This window comes from Anolis carolinensis, chromosome 1, assembly GCF_035594765.1.
Source record: "Anolis carolinensis isolate JA03-04 chromosome 1, rAnoCar3.1.pri, whole genome shotgun sequence".
Lineage (NCBI taxonomy): Eukaryota > Metazoa > Chordata > Lepidosauria > Squamata > Dactyloidae > Anolis > Anolis carolinensis.
This window is the reverse complement of record NC_085841.1, coordinates 178,177,995-178,197,136: the sequence shown is the minus strand read 5'-3', so window position 1 is coordinate 178,197,136 and position 19,142 is coordinate 178,177,995. Positions and strand designations below refer to the sequence as shown.

At 40.9% G+C, this 19,142-nt stretch overlaps 1 protein-coding gene across 3 annotated transcripts in view; it reads left to right on the top strand.

Annotated features, from left to right (window-relative positions):
* The window catches only part of LOC100565681 (aldehyde oxidase 2), a 69,215-nt gene that overhangs the window by 11,798 nt on the left and 38,275 nt on the right, over positions 1–19,142 (top strand). For all 3 annotated transcript variants that reach the window (XM_062960507.1, XM_062960498.1, XM_062960488.1), the window contains 10 exons: positions 622–683; positions 3,380–3,499; positions 7,311–7,391; positions 8,636–8,780; positions 10,068–10,160; positions 10,972–11,123; positions 11,621–11,714; positions 14,425–14,534; positions 15,870–16,054; positions 16,592–16,754. In XM_062960507.1, coding sequence (XP_062816577.1) covers positions 622–683; positions 3,380–3,499; positions 7,311–7,391; positions 8,636–8,780; positions 10,068–10,160; positions 10,972–11,123; positions 11,621–11,714; positions 14,425–14,534; positions 15,870–16,054; positions 16,592–16,754 — 1,205 coding nt within the window. The remainder of the gene's footprint in view (positions 1–621; positions 684–3,379; positions 3,500–7,310; positions 7,392–8,635; positions 8,781–10,067; positions 10,161–10,971; positions 11,124–11,620; positions 11,715–14,424; positions 14,535–15,869; positions 16,055–16,591; positions 16,755–19,142) is intronic.

Genomic DNA, 19,142 nt, shown 5'->3' with positions numbered 1-19,142 from the left:
GAGCAGCTATATGTACATACAATATATTATATTATTAGCATAGCACAATATTAGCATTATATAATTCTATATTGAACTATACCACTATACTATTATATGTTATGTAATATATAACATATAATTAATATTATTATATAGTATTATTATTAGTATTATATATAACATAATATTATTATCAATATTATATGTATATACAATATATTATATTATTAAAACTAATACAAGTCCCATTTTGTACAATGGTATAGTGCAGAGGTCCCCAAACTAAGGCCCGGGGGCCAGGTAAATCATCTTGGAGGGCCGCATCTGGCCCCCGGGCCTTAGTTTGGGGACCTCTGCACTGTACCATTGTACAAAATGGGACTTGAGCATCCATGGATTTTGAAATCTTAGAACCAAATCCTAGAAGATGCCAAGGGCTCACTGCATCCAGGAGATGACTGTTGTGGAAAGGACTGGCACTTCCTACAAAGAAGGAGATCTGATTAGTAATCCACTTTTATCATGGAAAGATTGAGAGTCTGTAGAGGATAAAGTAGAGCAGAATGGATATCTCTGATTCAGATGACTGGAAAGGCTATCTTATATGTGCTAATCTTTGCGCCTGATAATTTCTTCTAGGGAACTTATGCCGTTGTACAGGATATAGACCTATAATGGATAGCTTCAGCGCTTTCTCTCTGGTAAGAGCAACACTGAATAAATGAAAAAAAAATCAATTTTGCTAGAGGTAGCTATTAAGTTCATATTTGCTCTGGAAAGAGCAGCTCACCCTTCACAAAATCTCCCAATATGTGCTATGATGGGGGAAGGGGGAGAAAGGCTATATGCATACTGTCCTTTTAATTATGGGGGGGGGAAAAACCACCATCCCCACATTTTACAGCATGAAATGCTAAATTTCACTAAATGAAAGAGAAAAACAACAACAATGTTACATCTAACCAAAAGTTTGACTCCCTTTGCATGATGATGGGTCTCTTTTACAAATGTGTGCTTGTTTCAAACTGGTTGGTACAGCTGACTTCAAAATCTTTTGAATTTCTTGACTGTTTCTTGGCTGAATCAGGGACATATCTAACAAATTCCCAGGCATATTGGCTGTAACTTGGGGAAGGGAGGGGGACAAACATTTGGCACTCCATCCTCTCCTACCCACATACTATCACTCAAGAGTAATTTTGTTTTTATAACCTTGATAGTGGATAAAAATGTTTTATCAGCACTAGCCTGCATGCATTGTTTGGCCACCCTAGGCTAATGCGACATCTATACTGCAAACAAGACAGAGGTCCTTCTCGTCAGTCACGAGGTCAGTCAGGGTGTAGAGTGCTACCTGTGCTTGATGGGGTTACACTCCCCCTGAGGACACAGATCCTCAGTCTGGAGGCCCTCCTGAATTCATCATTGATGCTTAAAGCTCAGGTATCTCTGATGGCCGGGAGAGCCTTTGCACAATTAAAACTTGTGCTCAATCTGCAACTGTACCTCAAAAAACCTAACTTGGCTACAGTGGTCCACGCTTTAGTTACATCTAGTCCGGATCACTGCAATGCACACTATTTGGGGCTGCCTTTGAAGACGGTCCAGAAACTGCAGCTGGTGCAGAGGTTGACGGCCAGGTTGCTAAATGGAGCTAATTATAGGGAGCAGACGACATCCCTATTAAAACAGTTTCACTGGTTGCCAATAAGTTTCCGGTCCCAATTCAAAGTACAAATTAATACCTATAAAGTCCTAAATGGTTCAGGTTCTGCCTACCTTCACAACCGCATTTTCACCTATGAACCAGGCCCATCTCTCACTCTTGCCACCGTCTCAAGCACAGTTGGTGGGGACGAGGAAGAGGGCCTTCTCAGTGGTGACCCCCCAACTCTGAAACTCTATCCCTAGGGAGATTAAGCTAGCACCCACTCTGTCCACCTTCCTCAAGGACCTCAAAACCTGGATGTACCAGTGTGTGTTTGATAATAGTTAAGTCCCTGTCTGTGACTGTTCTGGCCCAAACTGACCATTACAGTGAACTCAGCAATTTACCCCAACCCTGGCTGTATCATTGCTTTTTGCACAAACCCATGCCCAGCCCTCCCAAATTTCTGAATTTGCCCATCTTATCCCTGGTTTTGGTTACTGATGTTTGTTCTCTTTTATTCTAATACAGTAGAGTCTCATTTATCCAAACCTCACTTATCCAAGCTTCTGGATTATCCAAGCCATTTTTGTAGTTAATGTTTTCAATATATCGTGATATTTTGGTGCTAAATTCATAAATACAGTAATTACTACGTAGCATTACTGCATTTTGAACTACTTTTTCTGTCAAATTTGTTATATAACATGAAGTTTTGGTGCTTAATTTGTAAAATTATAACCTAATTTGATGTTTAATAGGCTTCTCCTTAATCTCTCCTTATTAGCCAACATATTCGCTTATCCAATGTTCTGCCGGCCCGTTTATGTTGGATAAGTGAGACTCTACTGTATATGTGTTTTAAGTTTTTATAATGCGTTTTAAATAGTATTATTAATTGATTTATATATATTGTGCTGATTTTATCATTATGTTTTTGGGCATTAAATTTTGCCAATCTCTGTGAGCCGCCCTGAGTCTCCTCAGGTGAGAAGGGTGGGGTACAAATGCTGTAAATAAATAAATAAATAAATGATGGGAGCGGGCCAGCTCCATAGATGACTGGGGCTAGATCGGTATATGCCGTCGATTTTAGCCCCATGTGATGAGATTGGAAGGAAGGGACTAAGTCTAGACTAAGGACTTCTTCATACATATATCTTTTCAGTGGCGACAGTCGAATTTTTAGGCTTTAGCCACAGAGCCCACCAAAAAATGGTGACAGCAAACAACTGCAGGCTCCCCATGTTTCCATAAGAAAAGATGGGTTTAACAATCGAAAAAGGGCTTCCATCCATGTGATGATGAAGGGGGAAGCCGCGAGGCAATGGAGCATGGGGTGACAGGTCCCCACTCCCCCTGTGTGAAAGCCGGTGAAACGTGGCAATCTGGAACATCTTCGGCAGTATGTGTGACAAGGTCAACAGACTAAAAATGAAAATAGTATTCCCTGACCAAAAGATAATAAATCACGTTCATTCCTACAAAAGGATGTCATTGTGGTGAAGCAAAGAACAAGGTACTCGTTTTTCAGCAAGGCATCCTGTACAGCTCTGCTCTCCATCTATGATCAGTATGCTTTAGGGATTAAACATCCTTATTGATGTTGTGTGCTCCGCGACTGAAAAAGTTTGAGAGCCTCTGATCTAAGGAAATAGGGGGTAATGAGAAGGAATTAGATCTTGTAGCTGAATTGAAAACCTATACTTTTTTCAGAAAATGAAAATTAAAAACAAATTCCTTGTTTAGGAGTGTTGCCCATTGGCAGGGAGTGGAAAGTGTTGCATGGACAAAGAAGGAGGGAAGGAGACGAAAGGCAGTGATTCTGGTGAAGAAGACCCATCATTGCATCCTGAAAATGGAAACAGGGTAAGCTACAGACTGTCAACATGTCTATACTTCTCAATAAAAACATTTGCAGTGTTCATGCCAAAGAGATTATTTGAATTTGAACTCAATCCATATGCCTTTTAAAGAGGAGAAATGTCTTATTGCGGATTAAGTCAGACATCTTATGTGTGATTAAGTATCCAACTGGCTAGGCAAGGCTTTTGCTGAAAAAAATGATGGTAAAAAGGGGAAATATGGAAGCAAAACTGTTAGCTGTCCACTCAAGACCTCACTTTGACTATGTCTTCGCCAAATATATCTGCTCACAAGTTCTTGACTGTATCAGGAAGGTTCTAAAGGTTAGTTCTTAAGTTGAATTTGTCTGCAAGTCGGCGCAGGTATATTTTTAAAGTGTAACTTCAGCCAAATATATAGATTTTTAAAAGCTTTGGATAGCATAGGGAATAATAATAATAATAATAATAATAATAATAATAATAATAATAACCCAGCCGCTATCAGGACCTCAAGATTGAACTTCAAAGACTCTGGCAGAAACCAGTGCAGGTGATCCCGGTGGTGATTGGCACATTGGGTGCCAAAAGATCTCAGCCGGCATTTGGAAACAATAGACATTGACAAAATTACAATCTGCCAACTGCAAAAGGCCACCCTACTGGGATTTGCGCGCATCATCCGAAAATACATCACACAGTCCTAGACACTTGGGAAGTGTTCGACTTGTGATTTTGTGATACGAAATCCAGCATATCTATCTTGTTTGCTGTGTCATACAATAAAATAATAATAATAATAATAATAATAATAATAATAATAATAATAATAATACTTTATTTCTAGACTGCCCTCTCTCCCCAGAGGGACTCAAGGCGGTTAACATACATATAAATGACAAACATTCAATGCCACAACTACTTCACTTAATATCAAAAGTATAAAATGACGATAACATACTCATTATAATACAAATTCCAAATTAGAAAAAAAAATAAAAATAAATGTAAACATGACACTCAGTAAAATCATTATTGCACAAAGCGAGCATATACCTGGACTGAATTAAATGACCAAGTTGCAGAAAATGTTCAGTATTTGTTGTAGTTTCACTTAGACCATAGCTGCTATGGGGTGACAATTATGTTAATCCTCCTCCTGTCCATACGCTAAGGTGCATACATGTGTCTTTAACTGTTTCTTAAAGGAGAGGAGGGTGGGACCATTTTTATTTCTTCAGGGAGGGAGCGCCAGAGACGGGGGGGGGGGGGGGGGGGGGGGGGGGGCGGGGCGGGGGGGGGGGGGGGGGGGGGGGGGGGGAGGGGGCGATCACACAGAAGGCCATCTCTCTCATTCCTTCCAGCCACACTTGTGACAGGGGTGGGACTAAGAGCAGGGCCTCCTCCGCTGACCAAAGTGCCCGGGGGAAGGGTTATACCCATGTGGTGTGTGTTTTGCTGTCTGTGTCCCTGTTCAGAAGATTTCGCCTCACTTTCTGTCCATGTGATAATTGGATTTTGAAAAACTTGGCTTGTTGTGGAAACAAGGATTGGTGATCAAGCTTCACTGAAGACCCCCTTTCCTCATGATAATTCTTTCTGGGGTGAATTTTTTCCCTTCTGAAGTGTAGATTTCTCTCACTTCCCACATTCTTAACCATGAGTGGTATGTAAGTTGGATGTTTGTAACTCAGGGATTCCATGTACCTTGGTCCCAGAGTGGATATGCCACTGTAAATGTACTGCAAGAACTGAGCGGAGTCTTTTTCGTTTTTGTTTTTTTTTTTGAAAAATATTTTGTTCTAACAAATATTTTTGGAAATTATAATATTTGTTATCCATTGGTTAGTTATTGTTATTGTTGTTTTTAAAGCGGGTTTCAGTAAAACCAACATTACAATTTAAAACCTAAAACTATACAGACATTAAAATAGAATTAAATATTAACAGAACTAAAAACCAATAGTTTAAATCCTTAAAATCAATTAAAACCCTTAACTTAGTTAAGACTACAACACCCCGATTTAGTTATAGGGCACTGGCTAGTCATAGAGCACAAGTGAAGAGCAGCAGTTCCCAAAATTTGTTCCAAAAAGTATCATGGGTTCCACAAAAAATATTTGAAAGTGTTTTAAAAAAAACCTTTTAAAAATCCATGCCAGAGAATTATAGTAATTAAATGGATCTATGCTTTAAAAATAAATTTGCATCTCCGTATTTCCAAATGCCAGAAAATAGGAGTAGATGAAAGAAGGAAAAACTTTATGGGCTCACAATGCTTAGGGACAAAGTAAGGGTTCTGTTGGAAAATCAGGGGCAGGTTTAGGGCTTCGCAGAGGAAATAAGTATCTGAAGGACTCCATGACTGAAAAAGTTAGGGCAGTGCCGATGTGGAGCATAAAAACATTTTAACTAAACCATGGCTGTACAGAAATAATTTATGTTCACTGCACTCTACTGTACAGGGACCCCGATGGTGCAGTGGGTTAAACCACTGAGCTGTTGAATTTGCTGACCGAAAGATTGGCAGTTCGAATCCGGGGAGCAGGGTGAGCTCCCGCTGTTAGTCCCAGTTTCTGTCAACCTAGCAGTTTGAAAACATGCAAATGTGAGCAGATCAATAGGTACCGCTCCAGCGGGAAGGTAATGGCGCTCCACGCAGTCATGCCGGCCACATTACCTTGGAGGCATCTATGGACAATGCCGGCTCTTCAGCTTAGAAATGGAGATGAGCACCAACCCCCAGAGTCGGACACAACTAGACTTAATGTCAGGGGAAAACCTTTACCTTACCTTTACCCACACTCTACTGTAAGGGCCCCATCACAAAGGCCAGGTAAAGCATCCTGCTTCGCCTGGCTTCAGCAAAAAAAGAGAGGGGGCAGCAAAACGAATCACATCACACATGGGAAGTGTCATCATCCTGGTGAGCTTGGTAAACCAATGTTTAAGACAATAATATTTTAAAAGAAGTTTGGATTCCCCCATTACTCAGTGTATCGTTTGTACAGGGTACATATACAATGGTGATAAAATGCCCTAATGTTTGAAAAATCCCCTCAAAAATTCTAAAACTCAAAAGAAAACCTTTCCAGGTTGCCTTTCACTAGCTCAACAGTGAAAGAGAAGTAATGTCATAAGTCCTAGGGCAGTGGTTCTCAACCTGGGGTCCCCAGATGTTTTTGGCCCACAATTCCCAGAAATCGCAGCCAGTTTATCAGCTGTTAGGATTTCTGGGAGTTGAAGGCCAAAACATCTGCGGACCCCAAGTTGAGAACCACTGCCCTAGGGTTTTTTGATTTTTTTTTTTCGTGTCAGGAGTGACTTGAGAAACTGCAAGTCACTTCTGGTGAGAGAATTGACAGTCTGCAGGACGTTGCCCAGGGGATGTCCAGATTTTTTTTGATGCTTTTACCATCCTTGTGGGAGGCTTCTCTCATGACCCCTGCTGGAGCTGATAGAGGGAGCTCATCTGCACTCTCCCTTGGTTGGATTTGAACTGGCAACCTTCAGTTCAGCAACCCAACCTTCAAGTCATCAATCCTGCCGGCACAAGAGTTTAACCCATTGCGTCACCGGGGGCTCCTATAAGTCCTAGGTATAGAAACTCTTGTTCTGTCTTGTGTTATAAACTCTCTAGTCAAGTGTTTTGGGATTTTTTCCCCTAGCAAAATAATATTATTCACTGAGAATAGTCATAGCTAAAAAGGCAAAAGTTATCTAAAAGAATGTTACTTTCAAAAATCCTTTCAAATGCATTCACCAACCCCATTTACTATTTGGCTCAAAATCCACTTTCCATTTAATATTAAATATTTTGGGTTTCCCACCCTTAGGCATGTTCAGGTTTATGCAAGCCAGAGGAATTCCATCCCAGGGACCCAACCCAGGATTATATATTTCCTCCTGAACTCATAGTAAGTGATCAGTTTTCCATCTATATTTGCTGCAAATGTTCCTGTAATAAGCTAGCAGTTTTGTTATTGCTGTCAATACTTTACAGGGAGATTTTAACTGGAACTAACAAAAATGTTATACCAGCAAACCTGGGACACCTACGAAGGACCGAGAAAGACATTTTCATGGGAGGTGGAACAAGAACAAGAAATGCTCGATCTTTCCCAAATCTTTCTGGTTAACTCTAAACTTGGAGTGTGACAAAAGAACAGAGCTAGAACGAGGAGGATTAAGCCCTTTGCTATTTGAGATCAAGTAGCAAATGGCACAACATTCCCAAGTCAATATGGATTATGCCAAAGGCCAGCTGAGTTATTTGAGCTAGTTAGGTAGAATATCCTACAAGCACCCCTCCTCCATTCCACAATGAATACTCAGAGGGAGTTTGCCAGTACCTTCCTCTGAAATATAGCCTACAGCACGAGAGTATATTGACAATTTCCCATTAATGTACTTACTGAACCCTACGTAGATCTGTTGGGATTTGCTGGTGCCTTTGAGGCATTTAAGCCTTGGTGCTGACAGCCGCAACAAATTAAATAACACAATACTCTGCTATCCTTTCATCATGTACAAAATCACTTGTCCAAAGTGGGTGCTATGTATGCCTTGCCTAGCTGATGGAAGGCCTGGCCATATTATTCATATATGCACGTACTTTCTTTTCCTTCTAAATGGTGCTCTCTTTGGGTTTCTATTTCGCAATTCCCTTTTTGCTATTTATTAGAGTTTCAAAAGACAGAAATTTCTTCCCAGTAAAGATAAGCGGCGTGAGCGGCCACTGTTAGCTCCAGCTCCTGTCAACCTAGCAGTTCGAAAACATGCCAATGTGAGTAGATCAGTAGGTACCGCTCCGGCAGGAAGGTAACGGCGCTCCATGCAGTCATGTCGGCCACATGACCTTGGAGGTGTCTACGGACAATGCTGGCTCTTCGGCTTAGAAATGGAGATGAGCACCAACCCCCAGAGTCAGACATGACTGGACTTAACGTCAGGGGAAACTTTTACCTTTTAAAGATAATATCTAACTCATTATGGTTATGCAGACATACTTACGGTATGTTTCCTACCAACCATTCTGGGATCCTTTCCCAAATGATATTATTTACCCATGAGGTGTAATTATGGGAACCGCAATTTCTCTGAATCATTTGTCATGTGACCCTGACATTCCCTGATGCCTCATTGTTGTTCTGTCCCACAGAGAATGGCTGAAGAGAACAAAGGAAGGACTCTGGTTTTCCATGGAGAGAGGACCACCTGGATTTCTCCTGTGTCCCTAGAAGAACTTCTCGATCTGAAAGCCACCTACCCAGATGCACCACTTGTGGTGGGGAACACAAGTATAGGTGAGCAAGTGAAGCCCTGGGTGGAAGTCATTCAGACCTTTAGATGGGGAGAAGCAACCAGCTAGGCACCAACACTTTGCCACTCAGATATCTGTGGCAAGGCCAACCCTACCATTAGACAGAAGGAAGCACTTTCTAAGGAAATTCTAGGAAGAGAGCAACCATTTGATGAACAGAATGTGTGTGTTTGTGTGTGTGTAGGAGAGAGAGAAAGAGATGGTCTGCTTCCCACGTGTACAGTGTTATGCTTTCACCTATCAGTGTAGTCAGTTTGGATGCATAGTCACTTCAGAGTAGCAAAATGTTTCAGTTCACCTCTGATGCACAAATAGGTGGAAATACAGATGATATAGAGAGAAAAGTGGCTAGGCAATTAGCTGTGATAATACTGCTAGAAACGGAAGCTTAGTGTAAATGTTATCAATTCAGTGAGCTCCCCAGTGATCACAAAAAAACAAAACAAAAACATTTCAGGCTAACTCTGATGACATGTGATTTTCCCAAGGAATCAGACTATTCATGCAGGAGCCAGCAGAATGGGTTGTACCACACCAGTACAGGCAACAGCCGTTCCTCATTTGCTCTTTAAGTGTGGGGGACAATTAGTACATCAAAGTGATAGATTCTAGATCAGTGGAGGTTTTTTTTACCATCAGAAAATTTTATTTTAGAAACTAATTGCACTCTTAAAGTTTGATCCATAAAGAATGTTTTTAATTTAGTGCTACTTGAAGGTGTCTTGACAGAAAGTGGTCCCCCACTTTGATATATGACAGGCATTGGTCTAGTTCATCGGAGACCTAACTAGACATGATAACAGTATATATCAGATTTTGTTCTTACATGGTTATAGTACTGACGCAGATGAAATATTTAATGTAAAAGTGCAATGTAAAAGTGGGCTTAGACAAGTAATAGTGATAAAGTGGTAGGAAACTAATATCAGGACTATGTGGGTGAGTTGTGGATAATAGTTGCTATATTTTAAAAAAATCCTATATATATATATATATATATATATATATATATATATATATATATATTTAAAAATGTGGTAGTGAAAGCTTTGTGCTTTTAAATACAAGCTGCACTTCAGAAAAGCACAGGAATTGCAGTTGATACAGAGGATTGGTTTTATACAAATGCAAAATTTTATGTGTCTACTTTTTAGCAGAAATCACCTAAATTCCATTTTACAGCTGGTCAATGCAGACTGTATTTGAAGACAATGCTTCTGATGACTTTTTCTTTCTTTCTGATGTCTCATTCCAATTATGTCCCCCTTAGGACTCGATATGAAACTTCTGGGCATTTGGCACCCCGTTCTCCTTCACCCAGTCAGGATTCCAGAGTTGCATGTTGTCACCATGAGAGAAAACGGTATGTCCTTCGGGAGTTGCCTTGGGGAGATAGGGTGGAATACAAATAAAGTTGTTATTATTATTATTATTATTATTATTATTATTATTATTATTATTATTATTATTCCTCCAATGTATCCTTGGAAGCTACTTGGAACCTGTATTTTAATTCAAGTAAACACCCCTGTAAAAGGAAGAACTACAAATGCAAAACCCTGATATTAGCCACATTAAGAGTGCTTTCTAGACATAAGGCTTCTACTGTTTAAAGATAAAGGCATTGGGCATCTATTCCATCTTCCCCCCCCCCCCCTTTCATTGCTTTTCTTTGGTGAGAAATTAATTGGATGAAACAGTGGACTGTGCAATTAAGGGAGTCATCTGCTGTAAGGTTCCACGAATAAGAGTGTGATTCCATATTAAAGGCCTTATCTGGATGCATCCATTTTTCATTCAAATCACACACACTATATTATTATTAATAGTATTAAATAGAGCTTAGCATAACACTTCTGACTAGATTATACATAAACAGATCACATGCCCATATGCACAAGGTATTTTTTTGTATTTGTTATTTAACACACATCATTTTGCATATTTCTTTCATGTCATGTATATGCAATATGCTTTCTGACTTAAGATGTAATCTTGTGCACTTTATTGATTTCAGTTGGATGTATGTCCAAGCTGACATAGGTAAGATTGTGCTGCTATCCTGTTATCTGCTTTTCGAAATATATACCTGTTCTAACTTCATCTGCCCTTGGATATTCTGACCACAAAAATGCCAGATGTGCTGTTTGTCAACTAAAAGGCTTTGATTCCAGGCATCGTAATTGGTGCAGCTACCCACTTGGCTCAGTTGAGAGACATTCTATTGAGCCTTGTCCCCGAACTCCCAGCGGAGAAGACAAAGATATACCGGACACTCTTGAAGCAGCTGAGGACTCTGGCTGGAGAACAGATCAGGAGTTTGGCTGTAGGTGTCCCATATAATTATTTTTCCCAAAGTGCAGGTTGCCTCCAAAAAGGATTATTCCAGATCCTTTTTGGATTAAAAAGATATGCTGAAAGATTCACTCAGATGCTATTTGTTTGTCATGTCACTTGCCCTAACAGATAGTATCTGGCTTGGGCTGCATTCTTCCAATCCTGGAACTATCCAATGGATTACTAAAGAACAATGTGTGGCAATGATGAAACAATCACAGGAAGAGGGAAGGAGGCCATGAGAATCATTCCTTGTATCCTCTCATGCTTCCTCCAACCTAAGTCAGTAAAACAATTGAGTCTATGAAGACCACAGATCTTATAACTTTTTTATTTTAAAGTACAAGTAGAAAACCTTAAATCTCTTTTGCATGCCAAAATTACAGTAAAAAATCAGAATGTTTATATCTGTTGAACCTGTCATATGTTACATATTTTCCGATTATTAGGAGGAAAATACTGTAAACACATATCTTTCTTTGTTAGTCTTTAGGAGGACACATTGTAAGCAGAGGATCAGTCTGGGATCTGAACCCTGTTCTGGCAGCTGGGAACGCTGTTCTCAATCTGGCATCAATAGGTAAAAGCCATTGCTCCCCACTCATGTATACATTTGTTATATATTTCTGTATTAGATGGATTGACCCGATATTTACAAAGTAAAATTATTGGATTATAAGAACATAACGTTATTCCTAGTATGTCAGAGAAAAGTCCTATATGACCTATAATTCTGTTTTTACAGCAGATAAACTGATGCCTATTAGAAGTCCACCCTTTGGGGATATTGCTAGTATATTAAACAATTGAGATTTCAAAATCCTTGCTAAGACTATTCTAATTTCTCACAATTTTCCAAAGTGTGATCACCCAGAGCAAGCCTACACAACCTGTCATTCTCCGGGTGTTTGGAACTCAGACTCCCAGGAGCCCTAGCCAGCTTTTCCAATAGTCAATCAAGTCCAATTATGGGAACTCAAGTCCCAAACACCTGGAGGACCACAGGCTGTGCAGGCTTCATCTAAGGCGAGGTGAGAAATTAACATGACTACTTATCCAACACCATGCGGGGACATAAGAGAAGCCTCCCACAAGAATGGAAAAACATCAAAATATCTGGGCGTCCCCTGGGCAGCGTCCTTTTACATGGCCAATTCTCTCTCACCAGAAGCAACTTGTAGTTACTCAAGTCTCTCCTGGCACAAAAACAAAACAAAACACACCATTAGAGGTGCGGGTAAATACATAACTGGAGAGGTGCACTGAGCTCTGTGTGGTTTCTGATACTCTAAAAACTTCTGAAGGATGCCAGGAGCTGATTCTGAAGCAGCTCAAAAAAGGGTGGCATGTCACTGCTTGCCATGCAGTAATGTGTGTACACAACTTCTTCATGGTGGTAAAATTCCTGAATCAAGATGAGAGGAAAAAACACCTTACAAGTCTGCCAGTTTGTAAGTCCCCTCTCTTCTCCCAACATCATCTTTTATAGAAGAATCCTTGTATTTGTTGAAAGTAAACTATGCCAAGAGTATCAGGCCCATCAAATTTTTGCTTGCCTTCAGAAGGTGGAAGAGGCAGCAAGGAAACCAGCTATTTCAGTTCTGATCCTAACAAAAAATGAGGACCTGGTTAATGTGGTGGAAATGATGAGTTCCTTAGGTGGAAGTGACCATGTTCTTCTAGAGTTTGTTATACAGAAGAAAGGGGAAATCAAACATAGACATGATTTTAGACTTTTAAAAAGCTGATTTCAGAAAACTAAGAGGAAACAGAGGGTGATCCCATGGGCAGGAAAACTGAAGGCGCTTTGAGACAGTACCTCTAATTCAGGAAGGAATGGGTTAAAAAGGTAGGGTCAGATGACATTTGTGCTAAGTGTGCACTCAATTGCAGCAACAGAGGGAAAACCCGATTCAAAAAGGTCCTCTTTTATCCTGGTTCCAGGTGAAAATAACAGATTTTCCCATGGCTGTGTGGCACTGTGATTTCGGGAAGTTTGGGATTTCACTCTTTGCCCCACGTGTAGACTGCTTCCCACCTGTGCTGGTTTTAAAAAAGCCCAAAATAGCTGATCAGCTGTTCGGGCTCCCATAGAGACACAGCTGATTTCCAGCTGGTTTCAAGAGAGAAGAAGAGAAGAGCCATTAGAGGTCTCTGAAATTGTTTATTTTAAACTTTATAATATGAAATAGATTGTGAATAAACAACTGAAGAAAGAGGAAAATCTGGTGGCATTTAAAAAAAATTCCGCCGTTATGTGCTGATGCATACATGGGCACATAGGAATCTCTCCATATTTGTATTCGTATATTTTCATGTGCGTATATTTGAGTGATTTTTATTTTTAAAAAGTTCTGGCAGATGTCACTTGTCTGTCCGCCCCCTCCAGAGTTTGAATCTCCTCAGCCATAAAAATCTATTTCATCTCAGAGGGAGGGCAAGAAAGCCCAATGATAGGGTCACCATAAGTTGTACATGACTTGAATGGAAACAACAACAGTGATACAAACTGAAGGGTGATACACCTGACACATGATCTGACTGTGTAGTGAAAACAGTTCAAGTGTAGTTGAGTCATGATTTTAGAGAAAAACCATTTGCACTCAGTACATTATTATACCTTAACAATAGAAAGCCTGGGAGCCCCCATGCACAGTGGGTTAAACTGCGGAGCTGCTGATCTTGCTGACCGAAAGGTCAGTGGTTCAAATCTGGGGAGCGGGGTGAGCTCCTGCTGTTAGCCCCAGCTTCTGCCAACCTAGCAGTTCGAAAATATGCAGATATGAGTAGATCAATAGGTACCACTCTGGCGGGAAGGTAACGGTACTCCATGCAGTCATGCCAGCCACATGACCTTGGAGGTGTCTATGGACAACACCGGCTCTTCAGCTTAGAAATGGAGATGAGCACCAACCCCCAGAGTCAGACATGACTAGACTTAATGTCAGAGGGAAACCTTTACCTTTACCTTAATAGAAAGCATTGCAAACTTCAGTTTCTTGTTCTCCCCCCCCCCCTTCTTTTTGGCTCTTACAGTTATGGGAGGTGAAAGAAGAGAAGAAAAGCATAACTATGTTCTCTCTTTTTCTATTTCTGAGCACAGGACAAGTACAGGACAAATTAATAAATTAAACCTATGTTCTCAATGTCCAAACTGATGAAAGCAGTGCAGTCACTGAAAGAAAATATCTGGGGTTGGGTTCTGCTAAGTTATCTTAATTTAATGTGAGAATTTAAAGGTCTGGTTCAGTATGAAGCACATGCTCTAAACACATTGTTTTCCCTTTCAGATGGAACACGACAGATTCCACTCAATGATGAATTCCTCACAAAAGTGCCAGAGGCAGATCTGTCCCCAATGGAGGTCATCGTTTCTGTTTTTATTCCATTCTCACAGGATGTAAGTTTCTCTGTGTGTGCTTCTATTCTCCTCTTCTCCATTAGACATAAAAGGAAAGGAAGAGAAAGGGAAGAGAAAGAGGTGAGATATAAACAAGAAGGAAAGGGAGATGGGAGATATACAGACATAAAGAAAAGGGAAGCTAGGGAGAAATTTATATCAAAGGAAAGGAGGAGATATACAGACAGGAAGGAAAGGGAAGATGGGAATACAGGCACAAACCTTAAGTCATAAGCTCTTTAGTAATTGCCTCCATGTTCACAAGGGTTGTGGTGTTGTGGATGCAGCAGATAGAGGAAAGTGGGGAGATAGTATTCTGTGCATTACAGAAGATCTTTGGTAGGATGAGAAAGGTGTCATAACACACAGCTTGTACTGGGCATTGCTCAGTAACATTCATGGCATGGAGTTACTTACTTGCTTACTTAGGCGATTCCTCGTAGGCCAAAGATGATGGTGGCATGGAGTAAAAATGCCAGGAGATCACAGTAGGTGCATCACTGAGAGTTAGACCAGAAGAGTCCAGGTACAGCCTGACTTATGTATCATTTAAGGGTGAGTGGTGAAAAACTTTGTGTAGGGAGAGCACAGAAAAAAAGTCTATATTGCAGAAAAGAAGGATGGAAAGGAGGCCATTTGGTAATGGATACTGTTCTTCCTTTTGAAGAGGAAATGGCAAGCAGTTAGACTACCAATGCAGAGACAGTAATGGTTCAAACCAAGACAACAATTTGGAAAGAAAAAGCCATTTTGCAGACAGACTGGGCGGGGGGGGGGGGGGTCTACTCAGAAAAGAGGTGGATTACAATATTGTCAAAAAGGCAACATCAGTAGGGAGAGAGGCTCTTGCTTTTCAGGATTTTGTCATCACAAGTGACATTTGATCAATGGGTCAGTCAGAGTTACAAAATAATATTCAACAAAAATATAAGAAACTGGCATGCTTTCCCACCAGTGCTAAATATGGTAGAGCAAAAAAAAAACCCAAAAAACAATTGCATGGACAGAAATAGCTGCATCTTCTGCAAAACTATTATTCAAAAGACTAGAGGTCCTGCCCTCATTCAAGTCCTTTGCTTACTAAGTGACTAGTTTTAATATTAACCATTAGAAGGAATGAGGGAGTAGCCTCTTTGCTTTCATGCCATTTCCAGGGTCATGCTTCCAAAAGACCTACACACCTTCAGCTGTGAACTGGAAGTGGGATTCAGTGTCTCCTGCATAGAAATGCCTTCTAGATTAGAAAAAAAAGGTTCTGCTGTATTTCCTTCTGAAAGGAAATCAGCAGGACAGTGCTTCTATGAAGTAAAAACATCCTCTTCTTTCCCCTGCCAGGATGAATTCATCTCAGCTTTCCGACAGGCGGAGCGCCGGAAAAATGCCTGGTCAGTGACAAATTCTGCCATGAAAGTCCTCTTCCAGCCAGGCACTGATGTCATTGAAGACCTGGCTATTTTTTATGGAGGCATTAGTGGTACAACTGTGAGTGCGAAGAATTCTTGCCTGAAACTCATAGGAAGGTATGACAGAGTTAAGTTTTATTAAGACAAAGCCGGGTCCAATAAGGCAAGGCAAGGTCAAGCGAAGTCCCAGTTCTGGTCAGGCCACGGTGAGGGTTAATACCATGGACAGCCCCATTGGTATTAACCCCCATTGGATATGCTCAGGTTGGTCACAAATAAGAACAAGGATTAATTCTTCCCCTGAGGTTTCCTGGGTGGAGTCCATAGAGCCTGCAGTACCAACAATAGATTGTTTTATATACTTTTTGTGTGTATAATGTTTATTGTCCTGTTTTATATGTTTGTGTACCTACTGTATTTGGTGTGTTATTGCACCTTGAGTGCTTTTGTGAGCTGTCCCGAGTCCCTTCGGGGAGATGTTGGCAGGATACAAAAAAAGTGTTACTATTTATCACCATTATAACAAGTCATTCTCATGCCAGATGGCATGATTTGAGCATATCCACTTGGAAAGGTTTATTCCTATCACATCCACCCTACCTTTATCTACAATGCTAAAACAAGTGTCTTTTGCAATATTCTATGTCTCCTTAGAAACTGGAATGACCAGTTCCTTGATGAAGCTTGCAGGCTAATTCTTGAAGAAATTGTTGTGTCTCCTTCAGCACCAGGCGGGAAAGTAGAATATCGGCGCTCCCTGCTTGTCAGCTTCTTCTTCAGGTTCTACTTGGAAGTGCTACACTGTTTAAAAATGATGGTAAGGAGAGAATAGTACAGTACTCTTCTTTGTATATGTTCACATGGCATATGTAACAATAGTACAAATAGACAAGCAAGGAACTGTCCCTCCTCATAGGAATCTCATCCACCTCCCCACTCTCCCTATTCTATGTCAGGTCTCTAGTGACAGATAAGTTTCAATTCATATCTTTTATACACCATTTCCCCTACATCTTATACAAATGTATGACCTTGCTTAAATCAGCCTCTTTTTCTATGTACTGTGGAGTGTTATTTATCTAAATCTCATTTAGTCTTGTGCATTTGTATAGAAACGCTATCCATTTCTATTTGTTTTATTGCTAAGGCCCCATTTTCATTTTCAAGCACCTCTCCCGAAAACAGGTGCCTTTCCGAATTAACCTTTTCATTCTGTGACTCAAAATATGAACATTTTCATTCCATTGACAGCAATGGGTGGGCTTCCCAGGCCCTCCTTCCCAGCACGTGCTTTGAGGAGGCTTTTTATCAGGGTTTGCCTCACCTTCATCTGGGGAGTCAAAGGGCTCCCTGGCTGAAGCTGAAGACGCCCCTGAGACAGAGATAGTGGAGATAAGAGCAACTGTGCTCAGGGTAAAAAAACTAGCAATCTCCACTGCCCTTTCTCATTGCTGTTTCCCCCTTCAATGGGGAAACCTACCTTGCACCACCATTGAGGTCTCTTCATCGGAGCTAGGGGCGGACCCATGATGGGGAACCTTGTCGTAGGGCTGGGACACACCACAGTCACTGGTGGGTTACCGGGGCTTGCCCTCCATCGTGTTTGCCGGTGGCCTTGCTCTTCAACCATACAGGTGCAGGTGCTTTGGGCCTGCATGCCACACATGCACTCTCTTTCCAAGAAGAGTGTGTGTGTGGCGTGCAGGCCCAAAGCACCTGCGCTTGCCAGGGCCTGCAGCCAAGCGCTGAAAATCAGGCAACCAACCTCCTTTCCTTTCACTGTTATTTTCATACTAGAGGGGAGTTTACCATAACGTGCCATCTGAATGAAACAAATAATACAAAAAACACTGATTAAATGGCAGAAACGGGTACCGTGCACATGACTACTTTCATTCTTTAATTTTTGTGGATTTCATACTCATGGTTTTAATTCCTGAAATACAGCCCCTGCCTCCCAAAGTTGGGGCTGCCAAGTGAATATAAACATGGCAGTCCTGTCCTCAGCAAGTGAGCAAGGGGACTGTTCAGCAGAAAGTCAGGCCATGTGTTTGCTTCACCCAGTACCTGTCTTCATTTTCTTGGGTGAAACAGATACAGCTCACAGGAAAAAGAGGTGCCATCCCTACACACCACTTCAATTACCCTGAAGATTTTATTCATCTTCCTCTTTCTTTGTGCCATTTATTTAACCCAGAAAAGGAAGGAGGGTAAGGAGGGAAGAGAAACACACAGCTGAGAATACAAGGAAGAGGAACTAGATCTGTAGGATGCGGAGGTTCCTTCTTCCTGTTTGCCCCATGGCATCTCCCTTCTTTAGTCCAGGTGATACAGACACTCATGGCACACAGGAAGAGGAAAAAGACTGCAAATTAGGCAAAGTGGTGTGTGGGGCCACCTCCTTCTCCTTTCCACCCCAAGACCTCAGAGGTGACACCTCATTCCCTCATCCCCAGAGATATTCATGTTTTTTCCACTTTCATGGTAAGCTGCACCTGTAACCATTAGCGTATCAAATTTTATGATTCTTTAAAAATGCAAATATAGTAAAGTTTGCTAAGATCTTATAAGCATTATAATGAAGTGCCACAATGTAAAACTCCTGTGAAAAGGGCACACCAAAAGAAGCTGAGTGATTAGATTCTTAGTTTAGAGAGAGTGAAACTATAAGCCATGGGTCTCATGTGTCTCCCCATCTGTTTTCTAACCCCAAATCCCCTCAAGCGTCTCCACAATTTATTTTTTAAAACAGATGAAAAAGCAGTCACATAAAGCCCTAAATCACTAGCAGAAGCAGTGTCATATTTTAGGATGATATCCAACCTGGCCCTGGCCACTAATTTTTTCTGGTTTTTCAAAAATTGGCCAAAGAACTATACACACACATCAGGAAACAAGAACAGAAAGTGACTTCCTGGCCTTCCTTTCTTAATTTCTGGAAGTGGAAATTGGCCGTCCTAAATTCTTCAGGGATCTGTGTTCTATAGCTATGGAGACCTGGGGGACTTGGCAAATTGTGACTATTGACTTGCTACTGCTGGGAAAGTTGAGAGATGCGATTTGGAGTTTAAGATAACAACATTCTGAATATTGAAAAGAAAATAATGTACAGTTTCATAATTTAATCTGTCTCAGTCTTTGAATGGGAATAATTGTCATGCTAGAGAGAAGAATGGCATTATGTTGTAACAGGAAGGAAGAACAG